At 45.6% G+C, this 17,075-nt stretch overlaps 1 protein-coding gene across 14 annotated transcripts in view; it reads left to right on the top strand.

Annotated features, from left to right (window-relative positions):
- The window catches only part of HKR1 (HKR1, GLI-Kruppel zinc finger family member), a 410,249-nt gene that overhangs the window by 374,326 nt on the left and 18,848 nt on the right, over positions 1-17,075 (top strand). For 4 of the 14 annotated variants that reach the window (XM_025368069.1, XM_025368068.1, XM_025368066.1 and 1 more), the window contains exons 1-2: positions 9,562-9,714; positions 10,106-10,194. In XM_025368069.1, coding sequence (XP_025223854.1) covers positions 10,162-10,194 — 33 coding nt within the window. In that variant the 5' untranslated portion in view covers positions 9,562-9,714; positions 10,106-10,161. Of the gene's footprint in view, positions 1-4,653; positions 4,694-5,623; positions 5,682-9,555; positions 9,715-10,105; positions 10,195-15,544; positions 16,245-17,075 lie in introns of those variants that run through there. The other 10 variants (XM_025368074.1, XM_025368075.1, XM_025368072.1 and 7 more) reach the window with 6 other exon arrangements.

The following is a 17,075-nucleotide window of genomic DNA, read 5'->3' as shown; positions in this document are numbered from 1 at the left end:
GGGCGGATCACGAGGTCAGGAGGTCGAGACCATCCTGGCTAACACGGTGAAACCCCGTCTCTACTAAAAAATACAAAAAACTAGCTGGGCGAGGTGGCGGGCGCCTGTAGTCCCAGCTACTCGGGAGGCTGAGGCAGGAGAATGGTGTGAACCCGGGAGGCGGAGCTTGCAGTGAGCTGAGATCCGGCCACTGTACTCCAGCCTGTGCGGCAGAGCGAGACTCCGTCTCAAAAAAAAAAAAAAAAAAAGAAAGAATGAGTTAACTCCTTATCTTCTATAAAGGTATCCTAATATCTTTGTACCCGAAGTGGTATCTGAGGCAAATTGTTACATTAAAAAAGGAAAATGCTTTATAAAAAAAAGGGAAACGTTACATAGTAGCCCTCGCTTACCTGCAGGAGATGTGTTCTAAGACCCGCAGTGGATGTCTGAAAGTGTGGATAGTATTGACCCAATTGCTGTCAATCAGAACACACTTCTGCTTGTTTTCCAAGCACAAATTTATTTTTTTTTTTTTATCTTAACTAAGCACTTATCACACATGCGGCTGTACTTTTTAGAGCTTGGGGTTCAACGAACAAGACTAGCAGAAATTTCTTTTTCCTCCTTACACTGTCACAGCTAGATTTGTTCTTACCACAGATCTTAGCAACCTCAGCATACGACTTATTTTCCTAATTCAGTCAAGAATTTTCACATTTTCACTTAAAGAAAACACTTTAGGGCTCCTGTTCTACATATCTAAATTGGCAGCATCACTACTCTTGCATTTTAGGGCCATCAGGTAAAATTAGAGTCACTTAAACACAAGCACTGTGATACTGCGGCAGTCATTCTGATAACCAAGTTGGCTACTCACAGACTATGGGTAGCGCATACAGCATGCATCTGCTGAACAAAGGGACTGTTCATACCGCAGGCAGAACAAAGCAGGACAGTGAGCTATTTCATCACGCTACTCAGAACAGCCCACAATTTAAAGCTTATGAACTGTTTCTTTCGGGAATCTTGCATTTAATATTTTCAGACCACAATTTACTGTGGGTAACTGAAACTGTGGCAAGTAGAACCATGGATAAAGGGGGACTACTGTATATGCTTCTGTGTGTGTGCAAATACATGAATCGTGGAGAATATCATGGGAAGATGCTCATCATCTTGTTAACTCGTTATTTCAAGAGTGGAACTGGAGGGGGAATAATGCCTTTCCTTTATATTTATTTGTAATACTTCATTTTCATTATGAACATGTGTTATTTTATTATTTTTTAATAATAAAGACAGGCAAAAAACATATATGTAATTTTAATTCAAGCCGAAATCTTCAAGGCAATCATATATAATTAAATAGATGAAGCAAAGAGAACATTTCAAATTCCTGAAGGGAAAGGGGAAAAGAAAGCACAATGTAAAAACCAAGTGAGTCTAAAAGCAGCAATGTATCATAAAGCCTAAATTCGTGGGACCATTTCCAATCCAGTCCAAGAAAGCAGACACTGGCGACCAACATTCCCTTTCAGGCCCCTGCAGGGTCAAGAGAGTGCTCCTGGAATAGATTGAGAAACTCGAGCAGGCTAAGTGAGGTGCCAGGAATAAAGACACCGCCTGACTGACACATTCTCCACTCTCCCTCACCCGCTCCTCTCCCCACCGCGCTTCCATCAGTCTCCAACTCTGCCCTCTTCCCAAGAGCCTCAGATTGAAACCTTGCAAGGAAGACACCGATTCTCAGTCACAGGCTTGGTAATCTGAGCGGCAAAGGTACATGATCTCGTGCTCCCCCTACTCCCCGCTACTCCCCTTGCCACTGCTGCCTAGCACCTGCCCCCTCCTCCATAATTTGAACTGTCCTCCCAGGACTTGGAGGCGGGTCGGCCCAAGCGCTTCTTAATGCCCAATATGGAGCAAACCTCCCCTATCTTGCACATCCATTGGCTAAAAGATCTGTCTACTTAAGTGTGACTGCCACTTTCCCTTCTTTCTGTGTTGCCTGGATACAGACTGTCTGCCTATTAACAGCTGGTCGCGTTTCCCATTGGTCACCGTTTCCGGAAGCCCGCCCCTAAGTATCCAGGAGCCCAGCGCACGCTGGGTCTGCAGGCGCCATCCAGGCGCACAGCGGGAATCGTGGCTCAGCAACTTTGGGGTGTGCGGCCGAGCGTCTGCCAAACATGGGACGCTGGAGGGTCAGCGTCGGGGAGTCCTGGCCTTCAGTCGGCCATCGCCACGGCAGAAACTGGGGCCCAGGCTGCGTCCAGGCCCTTCGCTGGCCGTCCACGGGTCTCATGGGCGCCCGGACTGGGGCTGATGTAGTTTCACGACCTCTGACCCATAGGATCTAGAGATTAAAGGTATAAAAACGGGGACTTTTCAGCCCACTCAGGTAAAACATCCTTTTATTTTTCAGCAGGTGTTTTGTTGCAGAATGCCCCGAGGGGAGGGAGTGACTGCCGGGTTTAGGTTTATTAAATAAAATAAACTCCTGGTTTAGATTATGTTTATAATATGGCTCCCCGACCTTTAAAATTTCCCACTTTTTGCCAGTTGTATTATTTAGTGGGATGTGTTCGATAAGGACAGCCAGTTGAAATGGCTTTTTGTTGTTGTTGTTGTTACTAAATAAACCAATTTTTAGTTTTGATTGTCCTAACAACAGCAACTTCTCAGGCTTAATAAAACACTTATTTTGAGACGTTTCTGTTTCTGTGAAAGGCATAGCAAGTTACTTTGGAATTGTTTTAAAGGAATTAAATTCCTGGTTTTGGTACCTCAGTAGCAGTTTCTCCCCCAATTTCTTTAAAATCTTATTTTTGGGGCACGTATAATATATAGAGTAACTTTTGTGAAAGAAACAGCCAGCGAAGGACGTATTGGGATTTCCTTTATGAAATATAATCCTAGTTTTGATTTTTTTTTTTTTTTTTTTTTGAGACGGAGTCTGGCTCTGTTGCCAGTCTGGAGTGCAGTGGCATGATCTCGGCTCACTGCAACCTCTACCTCCCGGATTCACGTGATTCTCCTACCTCAGCCTCCTGAGTAGGTGGGATTATAGGCGCGTGCCACCACACCCAGCTAACTTTTGTATTTTTAGTAGAGATGGGGTTTCACCATGTTGGCCAGGATGATCTTGATCTCGTGACCTCGTGGTTTGCCCGCCTCGGCCTCCCAAAGTGGGTTTTGATTTTTTTTATAACGGTAATGATTCTGTCTTCTTAACTCCTTTAAAATCTTGGTGGGCTGAGCGCGGTGGCTCACACCTGTAATCCTAGCACTTTGGGAGGCCTAGGCGGGTGGATCACTTGAGGGCAGGTGTTCAAGACTAGCGTGGCCAATTTGGTGAAACCCTGTCTCTACTGAAAATACAAAAATCAGCCGGGCGTGGTGGCGGGCACCTGTAATCCCAGCTACTTAAGAGGCTGAGGCAGGAGAATTGCTTGAACCTGGGAGGCGGAGGTTTCAGTGAGCCGAGCTGAGATTGTGCCACTGCACTCCAGCCTGGGCATAGAGCGAGACTCAGTCTAAAAAATATATATATATATATACACACACACACACAGACACACATATATACGTATATATACACATACATATATACATATATATACACACACGTACGTATATACGTATTTTTTTACAAATCCTTGTAAACCAGATTTTTGACTCACTTTGCAGGCTTTGCCAAATGGCCTTTTTACCCTCATGTATATTGCATTTTCTTTGGATATGCTGATGAATTCTCAAGGGGATTGTATTCCTGTATTTTACCATTCATGAGTTTAGAAGTGTGTTTACTTTCCTGAGTTTTCATTTTCTTTTTCTTCTGTCGTATGTAATTTATAGAGCAAATACCCACCAGAACGGACAACTTGGATGTGGAATGTGAGTTTCTTTGCGCTTATCAAGTGAGGGTGATTTTTAGTCAATGAGCGTTCGGTATATGCCTGGGAAACCAACAGCCGCTGTTTAGGTTCAGAGCCAGCCTTTATCAGCTTTCTGATGCCAAACCCATCAGTGAACTTCTCTGTATATTTAATTCATCGAGAGGAAAATGGTGACACCGAGGGTGACTGATTTCCAAGTTTACATTGGTTGCCCCAGGGGAAGTGCCTGGCCCCCATCTGGTCCTTGCTGCTCTAACTGCCCTGTTAATTGAAGGAATGTGCTATAAACACTTCCCGGACTGTTGCTGTCATTTACTGTCCTCATACTTTATAGAGAAGCCCATATTGTCAACCTCTTCCTCTGCTTTCTGTCATTTCTAAACCACCTCACCCGACCTGGTGTAAATTTCATTGTGCGTGAGTTTGCACAGATGTAATTTGGCCTACACGTCTCCTCAAAGCCTAATGTCCGCCTCCCACCTCCACTAGGATCTGGAGTCTCAGGACGCACTACCTCTGCCACCCACTGCAAGCTTGAACATTTCATGGTGACACCCCTCCCTGACTTTGTATTAAAGTGGGTTCTCTTGGGTCTTTTTCTCTGTGTGTCTGTACTGTGCTATAGTGTGTGGAGCCAGTGGGATTTGCCCTGTGATCCTGAAGGAGGGTCACAAGGAGTTGTTGAGCAAAGAGGGGCTGATGGTTCTTAAGGGGGTCCCACAGAAGGGAGAGGCCAAACATACTCAGGCAAATCTTGTTTTTTTATTCTTGTAGGTCCAGATTTTGGATGAATCTCTCTAGAGGTTGAACAGGTAAGACTCACCTTTCAGTAGTTACACCAAGAAAGGCCTAGCTGATGACTTAGGCTATGGTTTTGGGCTGCACGAGAGTGGTCAGGCGGACAGTGGGGATGTCTACACATAACCCAAAGGGAAAAGAGAAAAGGCACCTGAGAAATCAGGGCAAAGTCCCACAGTGTCTCTTTCCACTGGCATGTGGGTTACCTTCCCACTATGTCCCCCAAAGGACATGAGGCCACAGACTGCAGTGCCCATGAACAGAGGAGCTGTGGGGATGGAAGTCTGATCGCTCCCTTCAAACGCACACCCCGGTGCATGTTCGCCTCTTCTGATGCAGCGCCCCAATGGGTAAGCTCTGGGCTTTTCCACACAGTGGATTAGGAGTGGAAACATTCTGTCTGTTTCATGCTTGATGGTTTGGTTGTGACCTGATGTCGTGGTGGTAATAGAGGCAATGATCCCAGCAGCTTAGAACCGTTCAGCTTGGCCGGGTCCGGTGGCTCACGCCTGTAATCCCAGCACTTTGGGAGGCTGAGGTGGGTGTATAACCTGAGGTCAGGAGTTTGAGACTAGGCTGGCCAACATGGCAAAACCCCATCTGTACTAAAAATACAAAAATTAGCCAGGTGTGGTGGTGCACGCCTGTAATCCCAGCTACTTGGGAGGCTGAGGCAGGAGAATCGCTTGAACCCAGGAGGTAGCGATTTCAGTGAGCTGAGATCTTGCCGTTGCACTCCAGCCCGGGCAAAGTAGCAAGACTCTGTCTCAAAAAAAAAAAAATTGTTCAGCTTGTGGGTAGGTATTTGGGAAACAGATATGTATTACCTAGTCTTAGTTATCTGCAGTGGTTTTGTTATCTTTTGCATAAACTGCTGAGAATATTTAATAATTGTAGATGATAGATCACTAGTCACTCTAAAATCTTCCCATTTCTTGGTCTAGAGCTGGGGCTGGATGCCTCAGCAACAAAGAGACCTGAAAACCAGAGGAAAAAAAGCAGGTACTCCCTGTAAACCACTCATCTGTGCTCTCTTCCAATTTATTCTCCTTTTGTTTACATCATTTGAAGGGGCCATAATCATCTTGTTTAGACTTCAGGATATAAAATGACCCACCTGTAGACCTCCAGCCGTATCCCAAGGTTATCTGTTTTTTTTTTTTTTTTTTGAAACGGAGTCTCGCGCTGTCGCCCAGGCTGGAGTGCAGTGGCCGGATCTCAGCTCACTGCAAGCTCCGCCTCCCGGGTTCACGCCATTCTCTGGCCTCAGCCTCCCAAGTAGCTGGGACTACAGGCGCTGCCACCTCGCCCGGCTATTTTTTGTATTTCTTAGTAGAGACGGGGTTTCACCGTGTTAGCCAGGATGGTCTCGATCTCCTGACCTCGTGATCCGCCCATCTCGGCCTCCCAAAGTGCTGGGATTACAGGCTTGAGCCACCGCGCCCGGCCGGTTATCTTTTTTTTGTTTTGTTTTGTTTTTTTAATTACTGCCAGGTTTCAATTGTAGATAACCCCTGAGGAAATATTCCAGATTCCCTGAGTAGTTTCCAGGCTAAAGTCCTACAGGCTTCTTCTGTTTTTAGGAGGCGTTCCCATCAGAGACAGACCTGAATTTGGATTTTTAGCTTTAATGCTTGCGAAAAGCTATAAAAATAATTTTCTACCCCTAGCTTTAAAGTACTGTTAGTGATAAATTAAAATTCCTTCAGGAGGATTAAACTGCCATTTCAGTTACCCTAATTCCAAACATTTTGGTTGTTAGAATTTTCTTTAATGTTCGTAAAGAAGTATTTTATGCCGGGCGCGGTGGCTCAAGCCTGTAATCCCAGCACTTTGGGAGGCCGAGACGGGCGGATCACGAGGTCAGGAGATCGAGACCATCCTGGCAAACACGGTGAAACCCCGTCTCTATTAAATACAAAAAAAAACTAGCCGGGCGAGGTGGCGGGCGCCTGTAGTCCCAGCTACTTGGGAGGCTGAGGCCGGAGAATGGCGTGAACCCGGGAGGCGGAGCTTGCAGTGAGCTGAGATCCGGCCACTGCACTCCAGCCTGGGTGACAGAGCGAGACTCTGTCTCAAAAAAAAAAAAAAAAAAAAAAAAAAAAGAAGTATTTTATATTTTCCATCAAGATTCATTCTCTTTAGCAGGCCATTTTGAACTTTACTTTCTTAAATACCCAAATTTGGTTTTTCCTCAGTCTTGTCTCTGCTATGGATTTCTAACTTAACAAGAAAGGCAACTTTTCATCAAAAAGGGCAAAGAATAGAGGGGACAGTAGAGGGCACCTTCAAACCCAGCATGAAAATGAGGTTCCTGCTTCAAAATGAAGCATCACAGCAATCTTGGGTTTTTGATTTGGGCCCTCATTTCTCTTATAATTTCAACTTGTATTGGAGAGAAAAGGCTTGTTTCTTAAGCCAGCCAGTTTTCATACTGGATATTTATATATCATTTCATTTGTTCCTAAGTGTATTTCTCATTTCTGTTACGATTTGTTCTGTGGGTTGTCAGTGACTTAGTGGTATGTTTTTCACATGTTTATAAAGCTGAATAGTTCTGTATGTCAGCTCAGCACCCCTAGTGTCAGCCATGCTCCTCTCCTGCTGTGCATAGATGGGGCTTGTCCACACCCGAATCTCCTGGGTTCCCGCTGTCAGCACCTGAAGGTACCCACCAGATGTGTCTGTCACTTCCCTCCATCCACCTCTCTTGTGGTTCTCGTATTTCTGCCTCCCCAGAGACCATTTCTCTCTAGAGCAGTGGTTTCCAGTAGAAATACAGTGCCAGACACATACGTCATTTTAGATTTTCTAGTAGTCACTTTAGAAAAGTTAAAAAGAGGCTGGGTGTGGTGGCTCACGCCTGTAATCCCAGCACTTTGGGAGGCCGAGCTGATCCACCTGCCTTGGCCTCCCAAAGTGCTGGGATTACAGGTGTGAGCCACCGTGCCCAGACCTTTTTTTTTTTTTTTAAAGATAGGGTGATAGGGTCTCACTCTGTTGCCCCGGCTGGAGTGCAGTGGGTGGTATGATCTCGTCTCACTGCAACCTCCGCCTCCCAGGTTCCAGTGATTCTCCCACCTCAGCTTCTCTAGTAGCTGAGACTACAGGTGCTCGCCACCATACTCGGCTAATTTTTGTATTTTTTGTATAGATAGGGTTTCACCATGTTGTCCAGGCTGGTCTCGAACTCCTGACGTCAAGTGATCCATCTGGCTTGGCCTCCCAAAGTGCTGGGATTATAGGTATGAGGCACCGCTCCTGGCCTTAGCAGTCTTTCAAGTGCTCAGCAGCCACCTGTGTCAAGTGGCTGCCTTATTGGACAGCACAGCTCTGGAGGGTGATTTTATGTACATCCCCACTGCTCTCTCTTCCTCCTTTATTCCCATCTACTTTCACATCCCCAGTGTCTATTGGAGGGAGTCTGTTGGGAGTGTGGAGCCTTTCCTGTCCCTAGCATGGATGTCATCAGCAGGTGATGATGAAAGTGATAAATAGCATTCTCATCACAAAAAAAAGGTCAAGTATTTGAGGTAATGGGTAGGTTATTTGATTTCATCATTCTACACTGTAATGAAAAATCATACCATCATTTTGTACCCCATAAATATATACAATTTAGAAGATAGATAAAAATCAGCCAAAAAAAATTCTTTGAAATATTTTTGAACAAACATATACAATTTATGGGGTACAATATAATTTGTCAGTATATATATATTTTCTTAATGGGGAGTCAGTTAATACAGGAAACAGCCCTTTGAAAGGGAGATACCCCCACACCCCTGGAGGGAGACTATTGCCTCCCTCTCTCCTCTTTCTGTCTCATATTCCTTTAATTTGGAGAATCATTTCCAATTCCTTAACATCCTGCCCTGACTTTTTTCTGTCTTACATTCAATGGTCACAGTTTTCCTCTCACCCTCATTTCCATCTTTTCCCATAAGATGTGACGTGCCTTTTTGTCTTGGTTGGGCATTTATTTGCAATACAAGAATGATTGTTTTCTTTGATACATTAATGACTTACTTTTCCTATTAAAATATATCTTTCTTAACAGAATTCCAAATTAATTCTAGAATTAAACTAGACAGCATATTTTTAAAGGTGTGTATAGAGTTCCTTGTGTTTCTTCCTCGATTTTTAAAATAACATATTTAGGTCTATATATTTTAGGATATAAGATCTCACTATATGTGTTGCTTTGATTCATGGAACATTTTTGGTGATTATTTTTATTTTCTGTGTATTTTAGGGTTTCCATTAAACTATATTCTCATGTCAAAAATGAAAATTTATTTTTGCAAATTTCTATCTGAGTGATGGAATTATTTTAGTGTAGGAAAGGTTCATAAGAAATGGGTGTAGTGTTCTTTGTGTAATGTGTAATGCAGGAATGTAAAGTGTAATGTAGGAAAGTGTTCTTTCCTATGCTCAAATGGAAAATAATGAAGGGACACGATGTTAGAGCTGCAGGGAGAAGGGGTGGAAAAAAGGGATTCCGGAGTGCCAGGCACACAGATTTTCTGGAAGGTTTCCATGAGGACTGCTGTGGTTTCAGTGTGTTCCCCGAAGTTCATGCGTGGGAAACTCAACCCCTAATGCAGCAGCGATGACCAGTGCAGCCTTTAAGAGGTGATTAGGGCCGGGCGCGGTGGCTCAAGCCTGTAATCCCAGCACTTTGGGAGGCCGAGACGGGCGGATCACGAGGTCAGGAGATCGAGACCATCCTGGCTAACCCGGTGAAACCTCGTCTCTACTAAAAAAAATACAAAAAAAACCCTAGCTGGGTGTGGTGGCCGGCGCCTCTCTAGCTTCGAAACTACAATCCCCAGAGGCCTCTGCGTTCACTTCCGCCCCCTCCCTATCCTCCTTCAGTGTGTAGCGTTGACGTCAGAAGCCCGTCCGGTCGGTGGGCCCGGCGCGTTAGGCTTTTTGGGATCCGGGAAGGCCTCCCGCTTCAGGTCTCTCCCACCCATCTGCACCTTGTTACCTGACTTTCGGCTTCAGGATCCGCAGCGTGCACCTGCGTTCCGTGAGTGCCCTATAGGCAGGCAGCATGCCCCTCTGCGTGTCCCTGTGTTACTCATGGGGACGCAGGCTGGGAGCCGCAGAGCTGGCTCAGAACTCGGACGCTCTCCTGTGGGCACCTCCAGGTCATTTTCTTTTCATTGGAGTCCACAGGGTTAGAGACAAACCCTCACTCTGTTGTTTGGGGACAAGGGCTTTACTCCCTGGCCCGAGCTTGCGGCTGAGCTTGAGGGTGTTGGGTCATCCTGGGCCCCCTCTGGATGGGAATTGGCTGCCCCGGTGATTTCTGTGACATCCCTGACCCCAACTATGGGGCTCTGGAGCGGTCTGCGCTTCATCTCATGGGGAGGCAGTTTCCACCTAGGCCACTCTTTTATTTCTCTTTGCATCCCCAGATCTGTCTTCTGAGACTTTGCCCTTCTCCAGGAAGAGCACGCAGGAGACCAGGAAAATGGCCACAGGGCGCCTGAGAGCCAAAAAAGAGGTGAGAATTACCTGTAATTCCATCTTGGCTGTCAACAGAATGGGTTCCATTACCTTTTGTCCTGGAGGCTGCCTTGTTGGTATTGGGCAAAGTCATTCCTAGTCCTAGTCATTACTAGTCTGTAGAACAAGGAGGAGTTTGATATAGTCTTGTAGAGCATCCGATTCTGTCGCTGTCCGGGGCGCCACTTTTAACCTACACGGACCTGGTGGACAGAACAAAGGGAATAAAAAACAAGAGACAAAAGAGTATATTTGGAAGAAGCGGTCAGGGGGCACTTTGTCTCTAGTGGTCAAGGGCCCTGAGCTTTACACAACTCTCCCGTATTTATTGGTAAAAGAGATAACGAGAAAGGGGGGATGAATGTCAGGTAATTGTCAGTTGGCCATTTGGTTCTCAATTGGGAGACTGCGTCCTTCCAACAATGGGCGCTAGATTTCCTGGTAGATAACTTCAAGGAGCCCAGCGCCAGGCAGTGATGGCCCGCAGCAAACCTTTTGGTGTCAGGCGCAGTGTGAGTTTTCTCACATCCTGCATTCATGGTAAACAGTTTGCTGTTTGATTATATAACCTCCAGTGAAATGCTGAGTTGGGCATGATCCCTTTGGTCTTTTCGACTCCCAACATAGTCTGACCTGAATTTTACCTTTGAGATCATTCCTAGTCCTGGAAGAGTGGCTCATTCTGACAGGAGTCTTCCCTCAGCATTCCTTGCTGCTCCATCCATACCACAGTCACTCATGAAATAGTTAATTGTGAACAACACATATGGAACAGTTTAAATAAAAGTAAAGAGACATACATGCATAATTGTTTGGTGATGTGGATGAAGGGCAGGGACAGCACAGATGCTGTGATTTCAAATGCTTGGGGAGGACTCCTAGAAATAGGGCTGTCTGAGTTGCCCCTGACTGGTTTGGTAAGTTGGAGACTGGGGAAAGGCATTCCAGTGGGAGGTGGCAAGGAAGCATAGTTAGTTTCAGAGGCTGGACTGTCGCTACAGTGTATAAGGATTATGGTGGCCAGTGGACTTGCTGAAGGTTTTTTGTTTTTGTTTCTGTTTTTGTTTTGAGACGGAGTCTCACTCTGTCACCCAAGCTGGAGTGCAGTGGCGCCATCTTGGCTCACTGCAAGCACCACCTCCCAGGTGCATGCCATTCTCCTGCCTCAGTCTCCCTAGTAGCTGGGACTACAGGCGCTCGACACCACGCCTGGCTAATTTTTTGTATTTTTAGTAGAGACGGGATTTCACTGTGTCAGCCAGGATGGTATCGATCTCCTGACCTCATGATCCACCCACCTTGGCCTCCCAAAGTGCTGGGATTACAGGCGTGAGCCACCGCGCCCGGTCCCTTATGCGTATTTAAAAATCAACCTTGGCCAGGTGTGGTGGCTCAAGCAGCAACACAGTTGCCAGGCTGGTTAACAGTCATTTTTGATATGGGTTAACTTGGTTATTTCAGATTTGCCTTCACTATTCTTATCAAGAAATCCGAGTGGAATTTAGACAGGAAAAGAGATTTCTTAATTGTGGACTCCTGTGGTGGGAATTATGCATTCCTGGATGTTATCAGAGCATCACTGAGACTACAGGCTTGAGCCACCACGCCCGGCCTGAGTTTCATTCTTGTTGCCCAGGCTGGAGTGCAATGGCATGATCTCAGCTCACTGCAACCTCTGCCTCCCAGGTTCGAGTGATTCTCCTGCCTTAGCCTTCCAAGTAGCTGGAATTACAGGCATGCGCCACCATGCCCGGTTCATTTTGTATTTTTAGTAGAGATGGGGTTTCACCATGTTGGTCGGATTGGTCTTGAACTCCTAACCTCAGGTGATCCACCCACCTCGGCCTCCCAAAGTGCTGGGATTACAGGTGTGAGCAACCACGCCCAGCCCTACTATGCAACTTTTATTTGTTTTTATTCTAATTATTACACTGTGCAGATTTTGATTACCAGGGTAGACCTGCCAACTCAGATTTCTTTCTTCTCTCATGTGAAAGCTCACATAGTGTCCTGATTTGTTTCCAAATGTTGACTTGGTTCTTTGCAACCCACTACATGTTTCTGTAATCCTCATTTTCCCCAACATTGCAGTAACATCACTTTTCAGAAACCTTCAGAAACCTTTAGTGCCTCATTTCGGTATCCTAGATATTTAGAACAGTCCTCATTTCAAGTGTTGTATCCTGTTGTCTGACGTCATGTTCTGATTATTCAGTCTGAAAATGTGTTTATTGTTACCACAGGGGAGTCATCTTATGTATACTTTTAACTTAGATACATTTACATTTGCTTTTTATCTACTCAGCTGAAAAAAGAGGAGAAAAATAAAAGTAGGTCAGGTCAATCTGTTGTTCCCTTTCCCATTTAATGAATTCATGCCCAGGAGTGAGTGAGAAATGGGAAGACTGAATCTGCTGCTCTCCAAGACTAGCTTAGGAGTTTCTGACATCATGGGCATCCCAGCAAGCCGACGGTCACGTTAGTCACCAAGTATTTTTCATATAACGTGATTGCTCTATCAGTGTATCAGCCTTTGCTGTGTAATAAACAATCCTAAACATCAATGGCTTAAAACAAAATCACTTATTAGCACATAATTGGGTAGGTTCATATCTGGGGCTGGGCGCAGGTAGGTTTTGCAGGTTTCACCTGGTCTTGTCATTTTGCTGCAGTCAGCTGGCATTTTGACCAGGGCTGGAGGACTATCCGTGCGTGACAGGAGGCTGGTTGGCTGGGGTGCCTAGTTTCTTCTTGGTTCTCTTCCATGTGGGCTTGGGCTTGGTCAAACGGTCTTGGGTTTCTCTACACAGGAAGAGAGGACAGCCCCAGTTAACAAGTACTTTTAACGTTTTGGCTTTTGTCATGTTCACTGATGTCCTTTTGGCCAAAGGAAGTCACATGACCAAGTCCAGAGTCATCATAGGAGGGGATAACATAAGGGAGTAGATACAGGGAGACATGATTTATTGGTCCCAATGATTCATACCCTTACCATGTGCAAGATAAACTCACCCCCCTCCCAAGATCCCCAAAAGTTTCATCTTCAGATTCAAAAGTCCAGTATCTTACGTGTAACAGTCTGAATATGGCTAAAGCTTCTTCAGTGGATCCTTTTTAAGTCAGATACCTGTATACTAAAAAGGCAAGTCATTTGTTTCCCTCCACCCCAAACACTCCCTACCTAACATACAGCGGTGAGAGAGAGACATTACAGTAGATGCTCCCATTCAGAAAGGACAGGAATTAGGCATGGAGGAGGCCTCTTCATTTTGAACTGTTTCAGATCCTTCGGACTTCCTTGAAAGCTCTATGGGTTTCCCATGTACCAGATTTGGGACTGCTCTATTAAGCAAAAGCTGAAATCACAGTCAAATAGGCCTCTCATCTTTGGCAAGATGTCGGTGCTACGGGACAATGCCCATACGAATCTCAGAAGCCTTTTTGTCTAGCTTGGAGACTCCACTAGGCATCCCCTTAACACTTCAGAGGTCCTAAAGTTTGGGTCTTTTAGGCAAACTCTTGATTCGATCTGTACTCTGAGTTTATTTTTTTATTTTGAGACATGTGCCAACTGGAGAGACTGAAGATGTAAAACAATTTTATTTCCAAGCTAGCAAGTCCTGACTTGTCTATATTTCCGTTAAATTATGCTTGCAAGCTGTATAATTACTTCTTCAGCTCTTCTGTTTCTGGACATTATTATATGTCGCTAGAAACATCCAACTGATTTTTTTTTTTTTTTTGAGACAGTTTCCCTCTTGTTGCCCAGGCTGGAGTGCAGTGATGCGATATCGGCTCACTGCAACCTCCACCTCCCAGATTCAAGCGATTCTCCTGCCTCAGCCTCCCAAGTAGCTGGGATTACAGGCATGCACCACTACACCTGGGTAATTTTGTGTTTTTAGTAGAGACGGGGTTTCTCCATGTTAGTCAGGCTTGTCTCGAACTCCTGACCTCAGGTGATCCGCCCACCTTGGCCTCCCAAAATGTTGGGATTACAAATGTGAGCCCCCACGCCTGGCCCAGCTGAAACTTTTAACAGGCTTTCTGGAGATCTCTTTAGCTAGATCCAAACATTCATCAGATATATTTTTTGTTTTCCAAGTTCATGCAGGCAATAGCTTTGCTAATATATAATACAAGTTGCCTTGTTCAAGCTGCCATATCAGTTTCCTCACTCCTTTTCCAGTTCCCACTAGCAGTTTGTTTACTGCTTTTCCAGCCCGTGTTAATAGTTTTCCTGGATGCTTTCCAAGCCTCTGCCCATGTCCTGCTCCCAGAGCTAATGCCACATGTTTTAGGCATTTTGTTATGGCAGCACTTCACTTCTGTGTACCAACGTAGCGGCCTAAAGAACATAGCAGCTTAGGCCGGATACAGTGGCTTTTGCCTGTAATCCCAGCACTTAGGAAGGCCGAGGCAGGTGGATCACAAGGTCAGGAGTTTGAGACCAGCCTGGCCAATAAAGTGAAACCCCCTCTCTACTAAAAATACAAAAATTAGCCGGATGTAGTGGCACACGCCTGTAATCCCAGCTACTTGGGAGGCTGAGGCGGGAGCAGGAGAATCACTTGAACCCGGGAGGCGGAGGTTGCAGTGAGCTGAGACCACGCCATTGTACTCCAGCCTGGGTAACAGAGTGAGACTCCATCTCAAAAAAAAAAAAAAAAGAACTTAACAGCTTAAAATGAAATCATTTTTTCAAAATCCTGTGGGTCAGCAAGTAGGCCCGGCATGGCTGGGCTGATCCTCTTGGCATCCACATGTGGCTGTAGGCTGCTCAGCTAGAGCCGGATGGTCTCAACCTGTCTGGTAGTTGACAGCCTGGTTGGCTGGGATGCTTCGATTCCTGGTTCTCCTCCATGTGGCCTCTTCAGCCGGCAAGCTCAGGTTATTCATATGGTGGTCTCAAGGTTTCCTGCACAGAGAGAAGGCCAGCCCTGAACTCAAATGCCTCTCAAACATCTGCTTGCATCATGTTTGCTGATGTCCCACTGGATAAAGCAAGTCCCATGGCCAAGCCCAGGGTTAGTTTAGGAGGAGACTGCATGAAGGGTAGAAACAGGGAGGCATGATTCACTGGGGCCACCACTGTACCCACCCACTGGTTAGATACAATGCTTTTGGCCGCAGGCAACAGTAAACCTAATTTAGGTTGTTCTAAACAATAAATAACTTAGCCCATATAAAAGGAAGTTCAGAGAGAGGGTGCACTTTGGGGTTGGTCCTTCAGCTCCATAAGCTTATCAAGGACTGGGGTTCTTTCGTCTCCGCAGTCTAACCTGTTCTCTACAGTGTCAGCCTCATCCAGGCTGGTTCCCCTCAAAGCCATAGGATGTTTCCCAATAGCAACTTTGTTTAATTCTCACAATGGCCCTATAAGGTGAGTACTATTATAATATCGATTTTATAGGAAATTGAGACACAGATACTAAGATACCTAAGTAGATAAGATAACTAAGAGAGGGGACTGTAATTTAAACAGTTAGTCTCCAAAGTTTGTGCTTTTAGCCACTGAGTAGTTGTTAAACTTTAGTGTGCATCAGAATTACTTGGAAGCCTTGTTCAAACAGGTTGCTGGTCTCCCCCCACAGTTTCTGATTCAGTAGCCCTAGGATGGGGACTGAGAATTTTTATTTCTAACAAGTTCCCAGGGGATGCTAGTGCTGCAGGTTCAGGGACCACACATTGAGCCAGTGCACTAAGCCCTGCTGCCTCTTTTGGGTAATCTGCGCCCATGTTTCTGAGCATCAGGAAAAGTGCTGACTTCCTGTGACTCCATCTTACAAGTCAGAAGAAGTCTTTTGCTAGAATCCTGCAGTAAAACTTCTTGTGGCCTGTTGGTTACCATTCATTTTTCATATATTTACTTTTCAGCTGGCAAGTGGATGAATTAACTCCCCCAAGCTTCTAGCTGTGTTTCTACTCCGTGGGAGAGATTTGGAGTGGATCATGAGGGTCAGCCATACAGTGTTTACAATGCCCCCTACATGCATGGTTCACAGACAAACCATGAGTTGTTCCGGGGCTGGAGGAACAACCAGATGTGTTAAATGTGTTAAAGTAACATTAGTTGCTCTGTTTTTTTTTTTTTTTTTTTTTTTTGAGACGGAGTCTCGCTCTGTCGCCCAGGCTGGAGTGCAGTGACCGGATCTCAGCTCACTGCAAGCTCCGCCTCCCGGGTTTACGCCATTCTCCTGCCTCAGCCTCCCGAGTAGCTGGGACTACAGGCGCCCACCACCTCGCCCGGCTAGTTTTTTGTATTTTTTTAGTAGAGACGGGGTTTCACCGGGTTAGCCAGGATGGTCTCGATCTCCTGACCTCGTGATCCGCCCGTCTCGGCCTCCCAAAGTGCTGGGATTACAGGCTTTGAGCCACCGCGCCCGGCCAGTTGCTCTGTAATGTTGCTCCTTCACTGGAGATTTTCAAGGGGTGTATGTGTGTATGTTCTGAGAAGGGGTTGTAAAAGCAAATCACAACAGTGACTAGGCAGGTACCTGAATAGTCTTTTTCTCTCCAGTGTTTAATGATAAACAGTTTCAGACATATGGAAAAAACCAGGAAGCCTTATACATTGAACACTCACTTACCACCACCTAGATTCAACAGTGAGTACCTCCTTCTCATGAACTTTTCCTGATCCTCAATCCTACATGACCTCTCCCTCTTGAAATTTCTCTGACCTAGTGATTCACAACTATCACTCTACTTTTAGGAGCCTTTAGAAGTACAAAAGCCCCATCCCCTGTTTTTTTATTTTATTATTATTATTATTTTTTGAGACAGAGTCTAACTCTGTCGCCCAGGCTGGAGTGCAGTGGCGCCATCTTGGCTCACTGCAGCTCCGCCTCCCGGGTTCACGCCATTCTCCTGCCTCAG

This window comes from Theropithecus gelada, chromosome 19 (assembly GCF_003255815.1).
Source record: "Theropithecus gelada isolate Dixy chromosome 19, Tgel_1.0, whole genome shotgun sequence".
NCBI classification, from domain to species: domain Eukaryota; kingdom Metazoa; phylum Chordata; class Mammalia; order Primates; family Cercopithecidae; genus Theropithecus; species Theropithecus gelada.
The sequence above is the reverse complement of the archived record's forward strand: the minus strand, read 5'-3'. Positions and strand labels throughout refer to the sequence as shown.